The sequence below is a fragment of the Phasianus colchicus genome, chromosome 18, assembly GCF_987193195.1.
Source record: "Phasianus colchicus chromosome 18, bPhaCol1.hap1.1, whole genome shotgun sequence".
NCBI classification, from domain to species: Eukaryota; Metazoa; Chordata; class Aves; order Galliformes; family Phasianidae; genus Phasianus; species Phasianus colchicus.
This window is the reverse complement of record NC_143453.1, coordinates 7,278,367-7,291,757: the sequence shown is the minus strand read 5'-3', so window position 1 is coordinate 7,291,757 and position 13,391 is coordinate 7,278,367. Positions and strand designations below refer to the sequence as shown.

The 13,391-nt window shown below is 38.1% G+C and overlaps 1 protein-coding gene across 12 annotated transcripts in view; it reads right to left on the bottom strand.

Annotated features, from left to right (window-relative positions):
• Positions 1-13,391, bottom strand: part of ATXN2 (ataxin 2) — a 50,029-nt gene that overhangs the window by 13,309 nt on the left and 23,329 nt on the right. For 6 of the 12 annotated variants that reach the window (XM_031592510.2, XM_031592508.2, XM_031592514.2 and 3 more), the window contains 10 exons: positions 11,523-11,705; positions 9,755-9,943; positions 8,912-9,019; positions 8,027-8,097; positions 7,000-7,307; positions 6,442-6,505; positions 6,187-6,339; positions 5,012-5,078; positions 2,950-3,134; positions 2,235-2,367 (listed from right to left, as the gene is read on the bottom strand). In XM_031592510.2, coding sequence (XP_031448370.2) covers positions 2,235-2,367; positions 2,950-3,134; positions 5,012-5,078; positions 6,187-6,339; positions 6,442-6,505; positions 7,000-7,307; positions 8,027-8,097; positions 8,912-9,019; positions 9,755-9,943; positions 11,523-11,705 — 1,461 coding nt within the window. The remainder of the gene's footprint in view (positions 1-2,234; positions 2,368-2,949; positions 3,135-5,011; positions 5,079-6,186; positions 6,340-6,441; positions 6,506-6,999; positions 7,308-8,026; positions 8,098-8,911; positions 9,020-9,754; positions 9,944-11,522; positions 11,706-13,391) is intronic. The other 6 variants (XM_031592511.2, XM_031592515.2, XM_090152631.1 and 3 more) reach the window with 3 other exon arrangements.

The following is a 13,391-nucleotide window of genomic DNA, read 5'->3' as shown; positions in this document are numbered from 1 at the left end:
TATAAATATCTTTGTATATTACCATTCAAAACTACCTATCACTCAATCTGAAGGGAACAATTCCAGCAAGTTGCTTGTCAGCACTTCACTCCATAAGCAGTATTCATCTGCTACCTTAGGCAATTCTGCATTTCTTCCAAGCAGTCACATATTGATAAATGGAAGCCAATTATCTTATAGATGGACATGTTTTCAGGAAATATCATCAGCCTAGGCAAGGTCTTCGAGTAACACATGAAAGCCTTGCAAAAACCTGGGAATCGAGAGTGATGCACTACACCTGAAGTCAGTCCCTGGGTAACTAACTGTAAACTTTGAATCAATCCATGTTCACAAGGCAATAAACACATTTACGTATGGCAAGACCAAATAGTCTTTTTTAAAAAAAGTGTCTCATGTGGTGTTCACGATCCAACCAGGCCGAATGTTTTCTACAAACAAGAATTGTAAGTGCTTGATCATTTACTGGGAAGGTGGGAGAATGTTTGGAACAGTCACCATTCGGCACTTGGAAGAATAAAAGACATGCAACTTCTGTAAATTAGGTGGAAAAGTATTGTTTGAATTACGTGGAAGGAAATATTAAAGAATTCTCAATTTTGACTCAGCCTAGTTGTGCATACTGGTAGCTGGTCACATACCTACAACAGGTAAGCCACAAAACCAACACAAAATGAGAACTAACTGTTGTAAGTTAGAATCTCAGTGAAAAAAACTATGCAGACTTCTGATCAGAGGCAAGTGGAAAAGGCTTGTACTTCAATGCTGTAGAACCCAGTGCTTATGGAAGAGAAGGATGGTGCACAGTGGGAAATTGCTAGGAGGTAACAAGCAACCATTCTGAACGAAGCTTCTGAGATTCTCTCATGTCTAGCTTTATTTTAATCAGGGTTTGAGGGGAGAGTTTTCACCAATAAAGGTCTGAAAGCCTTTGATCGGTCACTGTATCAGAATTCTATTTAATCTAATGAGAAAGCAAACAGAAGATCTGTTTACATGGACACCTCAAGCACAAGATTTGAAAAGATCAAAGTAATACATTTAGTAAGGACCTATGAGAGAAAGACTTAAGCTCTTCACGTAGCTTCCCAGTTCAACTTTATTACAAATGAGCTGAGGTGTTCTTTCAAATAGCAAAAAAGGTTTCTCGCTATTATTTTTGTTCCTTTACTATGTTACCATATTACTGCAGAGATCTGACAGGATGTTTTCAGATGGGTAAGACACAGACTTGTTTAAATCAAAATTAATTTCACACTAAATTTCAGATTTTTAGCCTTGTTAAGTTTTCATGACACATCATGGAATTCCATTAAGTATTAGAGTAAAACTAAGCACCGGAAAACATACAAAGATGTCTAAAGGTACAGAAAATCTTTTATTAGAATCTAAGTCAATAATATACGTGACCCAATAAAAGTCTTCCTCAGATGCTGTAACAAGTATTGAAATGCCATGTTTTCAAGAGACCATCTGTCGTTTTGACAATTTATGACAATTTTCAAGCCTTCTAGCAACCTTGATTCTACCTCTTTCCATAGCATGTTTTGCAGTGAGGCTTTCCCTCCAAAAGGGGCATTGATTTTCATACATTTGTAATGCTTTAGAAGTTCTCACATTATAGTTTGTAACAAGGAAACCCACATTTTCGCCATTTCACTCTGAGTGAAATATGCTCATCTGATGATGCTGAAGACCAAAGTCAAAGCAATACATGAGTTGTTTCAAATACTTAAATCTTGACTTACCAAAAAAGAAAGGTAAGCAACACAAGTTTTATTTTGCTTAGACAGTAGTGTTCGTACTGTTAATAATGCTAGTAGTATCATAAAGACAGCATTTCACTAGTTGTCAGAACTAAAGTCAAGTTTTGAAACTGAGGTCATAGCCTTGCAATAAAACCAGTCCTACTTATAAACAAGAAACAATCAAGGGATGTTGTGTCAAGGGCATCAAGAGAACTTGAACAAACTTCTTTCAGCAGATATTCTTTAGCAGCTCCCAGCTTGAAATTTCATCTTGGTCACTGGCATCCTACTGAAATCAGCACACTCGAGTTTTCATTTTAACCAGGTGGCTCAGTTTTCAATGCTTTGCTCATCATCTTATGATATATAAACCACATTTACTGGTGTAATTTTGAGTGACACCCATATATGAAACTCGAGATTTAAATATATCCCTGCACAACATAAGAGCTTAAAAAGTTACATATAACACAAAACGTTTCCTACCATACATAGCATGCGTCTGTTCATGCGCACCATACTGTGTTGCAGAAGAAGATACTAAACCAGGCTGTGCATGAGTTGGTGGTGCCATCATTCTAGCGTTGCCCTGTATTACAGGGCTATAAACATGAGGATGCTGCATTCAAGAGAAATAAGAAAAAACAGGCAGTTAAGATAATTGCAAGAAACTAGTCTGATCTAAACAATAATTACGTATTTAGAAAGAGCAATAGCTTGGCCTTATTGAAAACACAGGGCAAACCAAGAATTTTGTACTATCACACTTATCCCAGTTGTTCTAAGAACATAAGGATGTTTTCCACAGTGGATTAGAAACTGACAAAAACCACTGGCATGCCTAATTTCTGCCACTCTAATTACGTAAGCTTATGTACATAATCACATATTCATCCAATTAAGTCTGTTTATTTAAAAGCCTTTGAATTAAGAGAACAATTTTATTTTCAGAGCCTAACTAGATGTCCTGTCTCAGACCTGAAAGGAATTGCTCAAAAAAGGTGATATCAATAACAAATGACAACTTCTAAATTGACCATAAAACTGCTGAAGGCTTTGAAGCACTTTACAATACCAAATATGCTCCAGAACAGAGAAACCCTCCAGACTGACTTCTTAAGACCAGACACAATATGGTATTTGGGACTGAATCACTTGTCTATTTGTCGTGCCATATCACATACAGCAAAAGGACTCTTACCTGAGACTGGTAGTGTGGCACATGCTGCACAAGAGGCTGATTAGGAAACTGCTGGGGACTATACGCAACATACTGTGTTGAATAAGCAGGTGGTGTAGCTACAATTGGAGGGCCTGCTGCAGAGGCAGGGTGCATCATGGTGCTCTGATGATGTTGGTCTTGCCGCTGCTGTGGCATATTTGGTACTGCAAAGCAAAAAGCACCACACATTAGAAATACAGGATGAAAAATGTTAGTTTTACTAAAAGCTTTTACATTACAGTGCCACTGTTACCAAACGGAAGCTCCTCAGCTCTCATTTTTAACCTCCTTATTACACTACTATCAGAAAGCAACAACACAAAAAGGAACATTTGTCATCACTGTCTTTTAAACATATACACAGCCACAAACTCAGACTTGTTTATTTTGTGAAGAAAGGAAGGTGAAGAGAGAAAGAGACTGACAAGAATCAACAACAAGAGAGAAGGGTTATGTTAGGACACCTACATTAATTCAGTTTGATCCTATCCCCATCAAAAGGCTTCATTTATCCTTTATGGGAACTACTCAGCAACTGCTCCATCAACTGGAAAGCTGAGTGTTAACACTGCTTGTGCTCATGGCTGAGGAGAGCAGAATAAAGGTCTCCACACGGCTGCAATTTTAGGTATTTGCATCTCTTAATCTCTGTGCTATCCTTCAGGATAGCATGAAGTAACTTTCAGGTCATGGTCTACACTGAAGGGGACAAAACAATCCATAGGAAGAAAAGGAATAGAAATAATTGGAGGGTAGAAAAGATTAAGAGAGCAGAGTGCCATTGTGTGGGACTAAGCAACAGGGCACAATAGCTCCAGATGAGCTCCAGTTTGCTGTAGTGAGGGTGTAATTAATAACTAAGCTAACTCAAGCACCTGTAAACTCCACTGCAGAGTGCAATGTTGTCAGACCTCTTAGGGAGAGGGAGAGGGAAATGTTGAAGATATGTCAGTAAATTCACTCAATAATGATTATGTTTACACCGCAAATCAGCAAATGAAAAAAGTAAATACACAATACAACTTGTAGAGGGTAAAGGCACTGAACTCATGCAGCTTCTTCAGGGCTATGTTGCACACAGAATGGATACAGAGGAAATACTGACACTTTGGAAAGGCATTCAGAACAGAGACTGGCCTTGCAGGACAGGAGTACCCATCAGTATACTTCTAATTAAAACAATCAGCATTAGCAACCGAAAGATTTCATTAGTCAGATGACTGTGAAGCTGGTGTTTTTAAAGCAGAAATACATCGCAGGTTTTTGCTTCCCTGCTTTCAAAAAGGCCACTTGTTTACTTCTAAACTACTCTTTCAAATAATTTCCTACAGCAGCAGTTGATCTGCAGCACTGGAACCTATCATCATGAACCACTGTACAATGCTGCAAGAAAGCATGCACTATGTCAAATTAGAGCAATATCTGAAACAGGGCTATAAAAACAAGACCATTGTGGGTTTTTGCTCCCTCACTGCACTGAAGGGATGAGTGCATCTCACCACACACAGCCACAGGTGTCATTTGCTAAAATAATGGCATTGTTAGTCCAGCTGTTGCAGAGGGAATGCAAAAGGACGAACTGGAACCAGGAAAAAGTTATTTGCAGATGAATAACTATACTCTTTTTTCAGAAAGAAATTTTTCTCATTGACAAAAACTCTGTTAAGGCACCACTCAGGGCTCTGCTGCAAATCAGTACAAACAATACACCAAGTTCCCTTTTAAACAAATCTGTAATATTTATGAAGGAGGAAAAACAGCTTACACAAATTTTCCAAGTAACAGAGACCTTTTCCAGTTTGTTAAATCAAATTCCTAAAGCAGAAATGCCATGCTACTCAAACTTACAATGGATACAATGGATTTGGCCAAATTACATTACCTAGAAATGCCTATTTCCATTTAACTCACCTTCATTAAGAATAGCATTTAAAATCTCAATTTGAAAACAAAAGCACATGGGTTAGAAAATACACAAACATTTGTTATTTTGTTCATGCTGCATGCAAACTAAGAACCAAACAGGCAGTATTATTCTCACCTTTACCTGCTCTATATGTCTTGGCTTGGTTCACTGGCATGGGCGTCATGGGTATAGGATACAAAGGCTGAAACAGAAGGAGGAGTTTAAGCTAAAGATTCCTTTTAAAAATGTGTATGTGTCTGTGTTGGAGTGAGCAGCTTTCAGACCTTTTACTCTGAGTCAAAAAATAAAAAAGAAATACAATGACCTCTAATAACATTAGAAACCATTTTTTCTCCTTAAAACTTTACTGACACAAGTAAACACAACAGTCATCATAGCATATCTGAACTCTCTGTAATAAGTTTCCACGATGAAATTGGTTTCAAGACCCGCAATATCCTGGTTTTCAAACTCTTCTCAGAGACTATTTATACAATGTAATGCCTTCGGTTAAACATAAGACCGAAGCCTCACAGAAGTTTCTTGCAAACTCCTTTATTCCAAACAAGAAGAGCTCTTGTGACCTTGTTGAAGCTGACAACTAAATCACTCATTAACACATTCTGAGCATACTGAGTGTTTTATGAGAGCAAAGTTAGAACAAGAACTACCAAAACCTTTAACCACATAGTTAGAACTGTTAGCCACATTTTTTTTTAATAAGCAGCAACCATTTTGAGCAAGAGGAGGAAAGAAAAAAAAATACTCCAGATTTCAAATACAGTTTAGTGAACTCTGCCTAACCTACGTTTTCTTTCACCACTGTGACTAAGTCTGCACATACAACCAACCAAGACCATATGGTTTGCAATAACCTGTCAAGTAATGCTAGTATTGTTACTGCAAGCAATGTATTAAATCAAACAACTTTACAGCAGTTAGGTCTGAAAGCCCAGTGATCTCTGCAACAACCAGAAATTAGTGGGACACAGCTGGAAGCTAAGGACAAAAAAAAAAACAGTTGCATAAAACTTAAGTTAGCAGTACTGTGCTGGGAACAAAGGGGAGGAGGTCTGTGCAGATTAACAGTAAATGCAAGTAACAGCTGTTGGAATTTACAAGTGTTTGAGACTATTATAGCTCTCAGGTTGAAAGGCCACTGGGGGAAAGTCAGTATTTACATAGCTAAAACTGAACAACAATGTGATTGTTCCCATATTTATGGGAGTAATACTTAGATGTCCTAAGTCTCCCCTCTTGGCTGACAAGCATCTGAAAAGTGTCAACAAATTTACATTACTGAACTTTACCTGCACGCCTGGACTCACTGGAACCGGGTACATCATATTTGGTGCAAAACAAACAGGCTGAGTGTACACTGGAGTTGGCTGCTGATGGCCCACCATGGAAGGGCTTGGTTGAGCTTGTGGGCGAGGGGAAGTTGGTGTAGTAGAAGGCTTCGGCTACAGACAGAATTCAGCAATGCATATGTGAGATCAGCTTGACTGTACTTCGAGAAAAAGGTTTGCCTCTAAGCAAATGTTAAACAGTATCAATTAACTTACCTGAGCAAAAGATCGAGGGTTGAATTCTTTTGCATTAGGATTCAGTGTTGATTTTCTAACTTGCCTAAACATAAAGAACAGCAAAAAATATCGCTGAGCATTATTCCATTACAGCACATATGTTGAACTCCCTAACAATTAAAAATCTACAGAGATTAAATATTTCATTTCCATCTGTGAGTCAGATTTCTGAGAACTCAAACAACACAGCATACAAAAAGGCAATCTCACTGACACTACTCATACTGCACTTCTCCACAAAGAAGGTTTCCTGCTGTTGATACTTCAGTTCACATGAGGCAGGAAAACACTTAACTCATCATCTAGACATAGAACAGGCATCAAGAGGACTAGACCTACACTTGCAGCTCTACCACTGACTCATAAGATGGTTTTCACTCAGTACAGGCATCTCATCTGCTGTTTCCTTTGCTCAATTAAGAGACAAATTACATCAGTCATATAAACATTAGGATATTACATGTTCATAATAGCTTTTGTACTAACAATTAAATGCTAATAACAGATTTGCTTATTCTAAAAGACATAGTTACTCACTCAGAAGTATCCTTCTTCTCCTCTTTATCCTCTTTATCTTGTTTGCTTCCAGGACCAGATGTCTGTACACCTTGTGAAGTTACCTCTGGCCCTCGCTTTTGCTCAGAACTATTACTTATTGATGGAGAAATACTTGGACTATTGGGTTTGCTACTGCCACCGTTAGAATTAGTATTACTGCCAGTTTCTATGATAGGTTCTTTAGGGGCTGGTTCTGTCTTTTCTTTAACTACATCTCTCGATTTTTCACCTTCTCGGGTTTTGTTTAGCAGTTGATCCACTGCATCTGAAGAGGAACTTGACTGTAACTGGAAAAGAACCCAAGGTATATGTCCATTAAATTAATACACAAAACTAGGAACAACAACCTAACACCATCACAGAGTACAGTACAGTACAGTTCCACAGACCTTAACCATTTGGAAATGACCTTTTCAAACACGTATTTCTGATAGAAAAAAAAAAGAACACTGACAACATTTTCAGCCTACACTCTGCAAGAAGCTATTCAGAGGTTTGTCTGACCTACATGTTGATTAGGAAGTGACAGGAAAGCTTAAGACCACGCCTTAGATTCAGCCCCCTCCATGTCATTTAACAGTAACTCTTGAAAAGCTGACCTGATTTTGTAAATCATTACAACCAGGAAACACGCAGTGGAACCGTAGATATTTGTCTTCAATTTTCCTCATCTAAACACTCCATTAAACTCTAAAGCAGCTTTTCCACACACAGCATAAACATGTTAATTCTTTGTACCTAGCTATCACACAGGTTTTGAGCAGCATTTTCAATGTACAGTATTTAAGCTGATATGCAAACTTGTGCATTAGGCAATCAGACAAGCAAGATTTAGCAATGAATTTTATAACATTCAGTGTGGGCTCTTATGGACATTTTCACAAATTGAGCACAAGTTTTAAGGAAATGTTTCCCCATTAACATATGCAATGTATCCAGTTCATTAAAGTAATCTGGATGCATGAGAACTACGATACCATTAAAGACAGCACACAGGGAAACTTACCCTAAAGTCATTCTTAAATTTCTTTAAATCATCAATCTGTTTTCTATGTTCTGAAACAATTGGAGATACACCTGCCAAAGACAAGACCAAAATTGTCCAAGCATCACTAATTCAGGTTTTTATCTATAACCATCTCACTCCTAAATTTGCAAAAAGATAATGCTTGCATATCTACAAATTAAATACAGCTACATCACTTTATCTGCAATTTGGTATCATCCCATGAACTGCATGTATGAGGACACAGAAATAGTCTGTAAAAGCATGGCATTATGTAACTGACACATCTATAGTTCTAACACATCACACACTAAGACAGAAGCCCTGAGGTGTAAGGACTGCAGAACCCAGACGAACACAAAGAAGCATGCAATAGAATCTTCAAAGCATAACATGCCAGCATTTCAAAAATATCAGTTAAAGCTGAAATGCTGACCAAGTTCCACAATGTAAAAAGATTTTTATGAGAAACGCAATAACAAGCAATGCTGCAGAGAAAAAGGCAACGTTAAGGCATAATGGGAAGAAGTGTAGTTATAAAAAACTGCGTGGACCACAATGACCAGAAGTATTGTGTGCACACCTTTAAGTAAAAACTCCATCCAGACCAGGAGGAAAAAGAAAAAAGGGGAAAAAAACACCAAAAAACACACTATCCACATGAATATCTTTATACTGGAAGTAGATGAAATGAGTCAAGAGCAATACTTCAAACTGTAGGTCTTTGTCATTTTAGAACTGCATGATATCATTTTCCCTATACAACACCCAAGACAGATTGCCTCAAAGTTTTCCTTAAAATGTTAACTAAACTAGTCAGTATAGCAGGTTTAGGGCTCAGAATTATATATTACTCAAGTACTTATGGAAACTTTTGATACCAACCTTTGCTTTCAGGTTTAGGAAAACTAGGAGAAGTCTCACTTGGCTTTATATTCTCCTTGTTTCCAGCTGCAGAATTTTGCCTCTGGTCCTGAAGCCTGGTATCTTTAGCTAGAAAAGAAATTGTCAAAGTTATTCTCTGATACACAACTAAAACTGAATAAAAAGAGATAAGAAGATGGGAACAAAGAAGAGATTTAACCATGTTTAGCTTATAAAGAAAAATCTCTATGTTACACATTTTCTGCTAGCTCTTTAGGGTCTGGAGAATTATCCTTCCTCTGCCCATCCTATGGTTATTAAGTCAAATGAAAGTGTCCCAGTCCATGCTCCTCCCAGTCATACACAGATCCTTAGCTAGACTGAAAAAAAACTTTAAAATGAAAGGAAAGGAAATTATTTCCCATAGAAAAGCTCTTCATATGTAATTTCACAAAGATCTGAGAGTCAGATCTTTATGACTGTGCTCTTGAAATGTTTGTTCTTTCACTATGCTTATAACATTCTAAGAAATCAGCAATTTGAGTTTCTTCAAATGAGAAAACAGCAAAAAAAAAAAAAAACCATTTGAAAAAAAAATCCTAAATTAGGTCAAACATCCATTCTTCCATACCTGATAAAGGTCAGGGGAAATTAATTATACAGTCTAACTAAATAAAAAGCCTTTTGAACCTTACTTTTAAGTCATCATCACGGGGAAAAAGGGAACTCAGGACATAGAAAAATCAAGTGCATCAGTCAGAATTTTTCCCATCATTTAATACTGCAGCTTTGGTCTTGAAAAAGTGTTCTCATTTTCAGAGATGAGGCAAGAGAAGCATTTGCCAACTAGTGAGGGTTACTCACCTTCATTGGAAGGGGTAACTGCTCTGTTGGATGCAGGGCTGGCAGGTGTCGGAGAGGCAGCTGGAACAGGCATGGCAACAGATTCAGTGGGAATAGTACCAGGCTGAGGAGAAGGCAGAGCTGGTCCTGCAGGAGTGCTGCTCTGCCTTGGGGACCTAGGCCTGTGTGTTTTAGGGGATAATCTTGGAACTAGAAACAAACAGGAAAAAACAGTTATAGGATAAGTTTCCTCATTTGCTCAGCAGTTTGCTTAATTTTAAAATGACTAAGAGCATGCTTTAAAATATTCAATGGAACATTATCTAGTGACTGAAAACCTGTTTACCTTTCAGGTACATCTCCTAGTTCTTTACAATGCAGCATTTCAGATAAACGGTGCCATTTTCCTGCAGATTGTCCCCTAACATATATCACTGCTCTGCAGATCCACCAGAAACTGCAATGTGGTCTCTGGCCCCTCAGTGGTACAAGAGCTCACATTAACAAAGTTTCAGACAGAAAAGAAAAAGGTGGTTGTATCTCCATACAAACAAATACAAAACATTTTTTGAAAGGCTGGGGGGGAAAAAAAAACAACTAACAATCACCTTCCACTTTACAGCATGCCCTCCTTTGGAGGTTTGCCAGCTGAAAAAAAAAACAACCAAAAAAACCCAACAAAAACACCCCAGCATATCTCATTGAAATATTTGATGTCCACTTTTGTCCCTGCATTAAAGCAGCAAAGAAAGCTGTGTATTCTTTAAAAGGTAAGTTGTACCTCCTGCTTCCTACTCATCCCACAGTGGCTAGTTAGCTCCTTTACGTCATACATTCATACATAAACTTCAAGTGAGCAAGAAGAAAGAAAAGTAAATTGTTTAACAGTTCTACTTGCATGTCATTGATATATAAAGTTGGGGTAGGAAGGGAAGATGAATTGGAAAGAATGCCAGAACAGAAGCGTTAAAAACTTTTCTACAAGGCAACCAGTTCTGTGGGGTTGTCTATGCATTAGGCAGTAAGTCATATCTGCTTTCTAAAAAATGCCTTCCCATTGCCCTTCTCTAGAATTCTAACACCACTAAAAAGTAGCAGACTCTGAACTGCTGCTCACTTGCACCTGGAATCAAGAAAGCACTCAGCTGCTGACAACTGACCAGAACACAGTCCCAACTACAAAACCAGGGCTGCTGTCACAAGACTGAGCTTTACATTTAAAGTCAAACATGAAAAAAAAAAAAAAAGCATTAGCTGATTCAGAAAACACATTGATTCTACTTGCTACTACACTACTTATGACAAACACAACACAACCACTTAGAATCTGCATTGTTTTTTAAAGAGAAAAAGAACATCCAACTTCACTTGAGTATCATTTCATCTTTTCTTGTAATGCCAGCCTTCCTCTACCCAAATGCCTCACTCCTTTCTGAACCATAACAATCCAGCTAGGCTGTCACTAACCAAATTCTAACTTTTCCTCATCTGCTTCAATAACATGCCAGAAGGTTATTTCTTTTGACAACTCCCACATTTTTCCTTTCTTTCATACAGCAACTGACCTATCCTCTCCGCAATTCAGACAATATTACACTTTAAGGATCAACTCACCAGTTGTTTCACTAAACCACCTGATAACATCCTTCTCCAGCTACATCTAAGCAAACTAAGTTAGCAGACCAGTGTATTCAGAGCCTGGGTTGTCTAGAAACGCAGTACTCTGCTTAGCATTAAGACTCTAAGATACCCCTGGCAAGCCATCTGCAATAAGCCAAGCTTTACCTACCCCCACTGACAACTGATGACCACGTCCCACCTGAAGGGCTGCCTCGTGCCACTGCAGTAGTAGATGCTTCCCCTGGTGCATTATGAGATACAAATTCTAAGCCACTTGAAATTGTACCCCTACCAGTAGAGACTCTGTGACCTCGAGGGTGCCGTTGTGCCTTAGGAGACATCCGTGGAGGCCCTGAGAAAAAGAAGACAACCCCACACAATAAGTACTCAACATCCATCACAAAGCATACTCAAGTATACTGTCTGTTTATAAAAGTGGATTTAACCTAGTAACTCACAATAATGCAATAATACAATCACACTGGCATAGACTAGAACCAGGATCTACGAGACCAAGAAAGATCAAGCCACTGCTCCGGCCAGACTAGCAGCATCCTCATCACCTTACTAAGAAAAAGTATATTAATTGATATTTAGAAGTTTTACCAGATTTAAAAATTTGAATCCAAGCACCCAATATTGCTTACAGAAAGAAAAGACAAAAAAATTAGTGGCCCATCTCCTGCTGGATAATCACAGTTCTGGGCCATCAAACATTTTCAAGAGGTAGAAAAAAAAAAAAAAGGATTGCATTGTTTTTGTCAGGTGGTCAGTGATGCCAAACATTGATTTACAGAGCAGTTGCCAACACTGGCTGACCAACGCTGTTGGGGAATTCCAGCAGATCATTCTGCACAGAGGCTGAATTGCCTGCAGCAGGTCACAATTCATTAACAAGTCAGCAAAATTGCAACTAAACAAGTTATTGTTATCCCAAGGTTCCAGTCATGCATGTTTAACACCAGAAGCTGAAGTCATAAGAGAATACAGTAATTCTGAACAATTTATACAGCTGCCACAGAAAAGTTGTACTCAAGACTAAGCAGCCAGTCTCTACATTCTAACAACATTTTCTTTATAAGATCAGACTCAAATGTTGATACCCTAGAAGGAAAAATTGTGTATAAGCATAAGACAATCTGGCTGATTACAGTTCATTTTTCATTTAGATCAGTAACAGAAGTACAGGTAGCAATTTCCTGGTTTCATTTATATAAGGCTCTAAAATACCAAGTGCCTCTTCTGGTTATATAAAACTTTAAACATTAGCCTCTTTTTTAATCATGAATCTAAAGCACGCTTGAATCCAAATTATATACAAGCAAGTATTTTACAGAATACAATTCCCAGCAATTCTCATGTTGCAGTAAGCAGTTCACTGCATGCCTGACAAGTCAATCACAAGTGCTCAAAAAATAACTGAATTTGTACACAGATTCTTTATATCTTGCTACTTCACAGAAATCTGACACTGATAAATTTAATTGGCAGTAGAACACCGTGCAGACATGTTTCCTACTGTCCACTTTTTGGATACAGATCATGCTGAGCATTTATCAGGCAAGCTGTAGAACATGCTACTGATTCAGTGAGCACGCTTCTCTCACCTGGCTCCAGCAGAGCCTACGATAGCAGAGAGAGTGCATGTTTCCAGGGAGCTTAGGTAGCCAGCTTACATTTTTCCAGGATTGCCAGACTGTGCTGTGCAGGACAGGTTTTGGAGTTGGTTTTTTTTTTTTTTGGTTTTCTTTTGAGTGTACTTAAAAATTTAGACTTTTTTTTCCTTACTGTACCCTCACAGTACAAATACATTTAGTTCAGATTCTACTGCATACAGTTACAAAGGATCATGTGTCAAAGTTTCCCCGCATACATTTGGCTACTAGGGACTTGTCCTGCCTCAATGCAAACTTAGACCTAATGTTTTCTACGAATTTATCTTTGAAGCAGCTCATCCTATCCCATTCCACACTGCACTTGTTTAAATATAGTGTTCTTTTTTTTTTTTTTTAATAAATAAAAGGTGATTGAATCATTT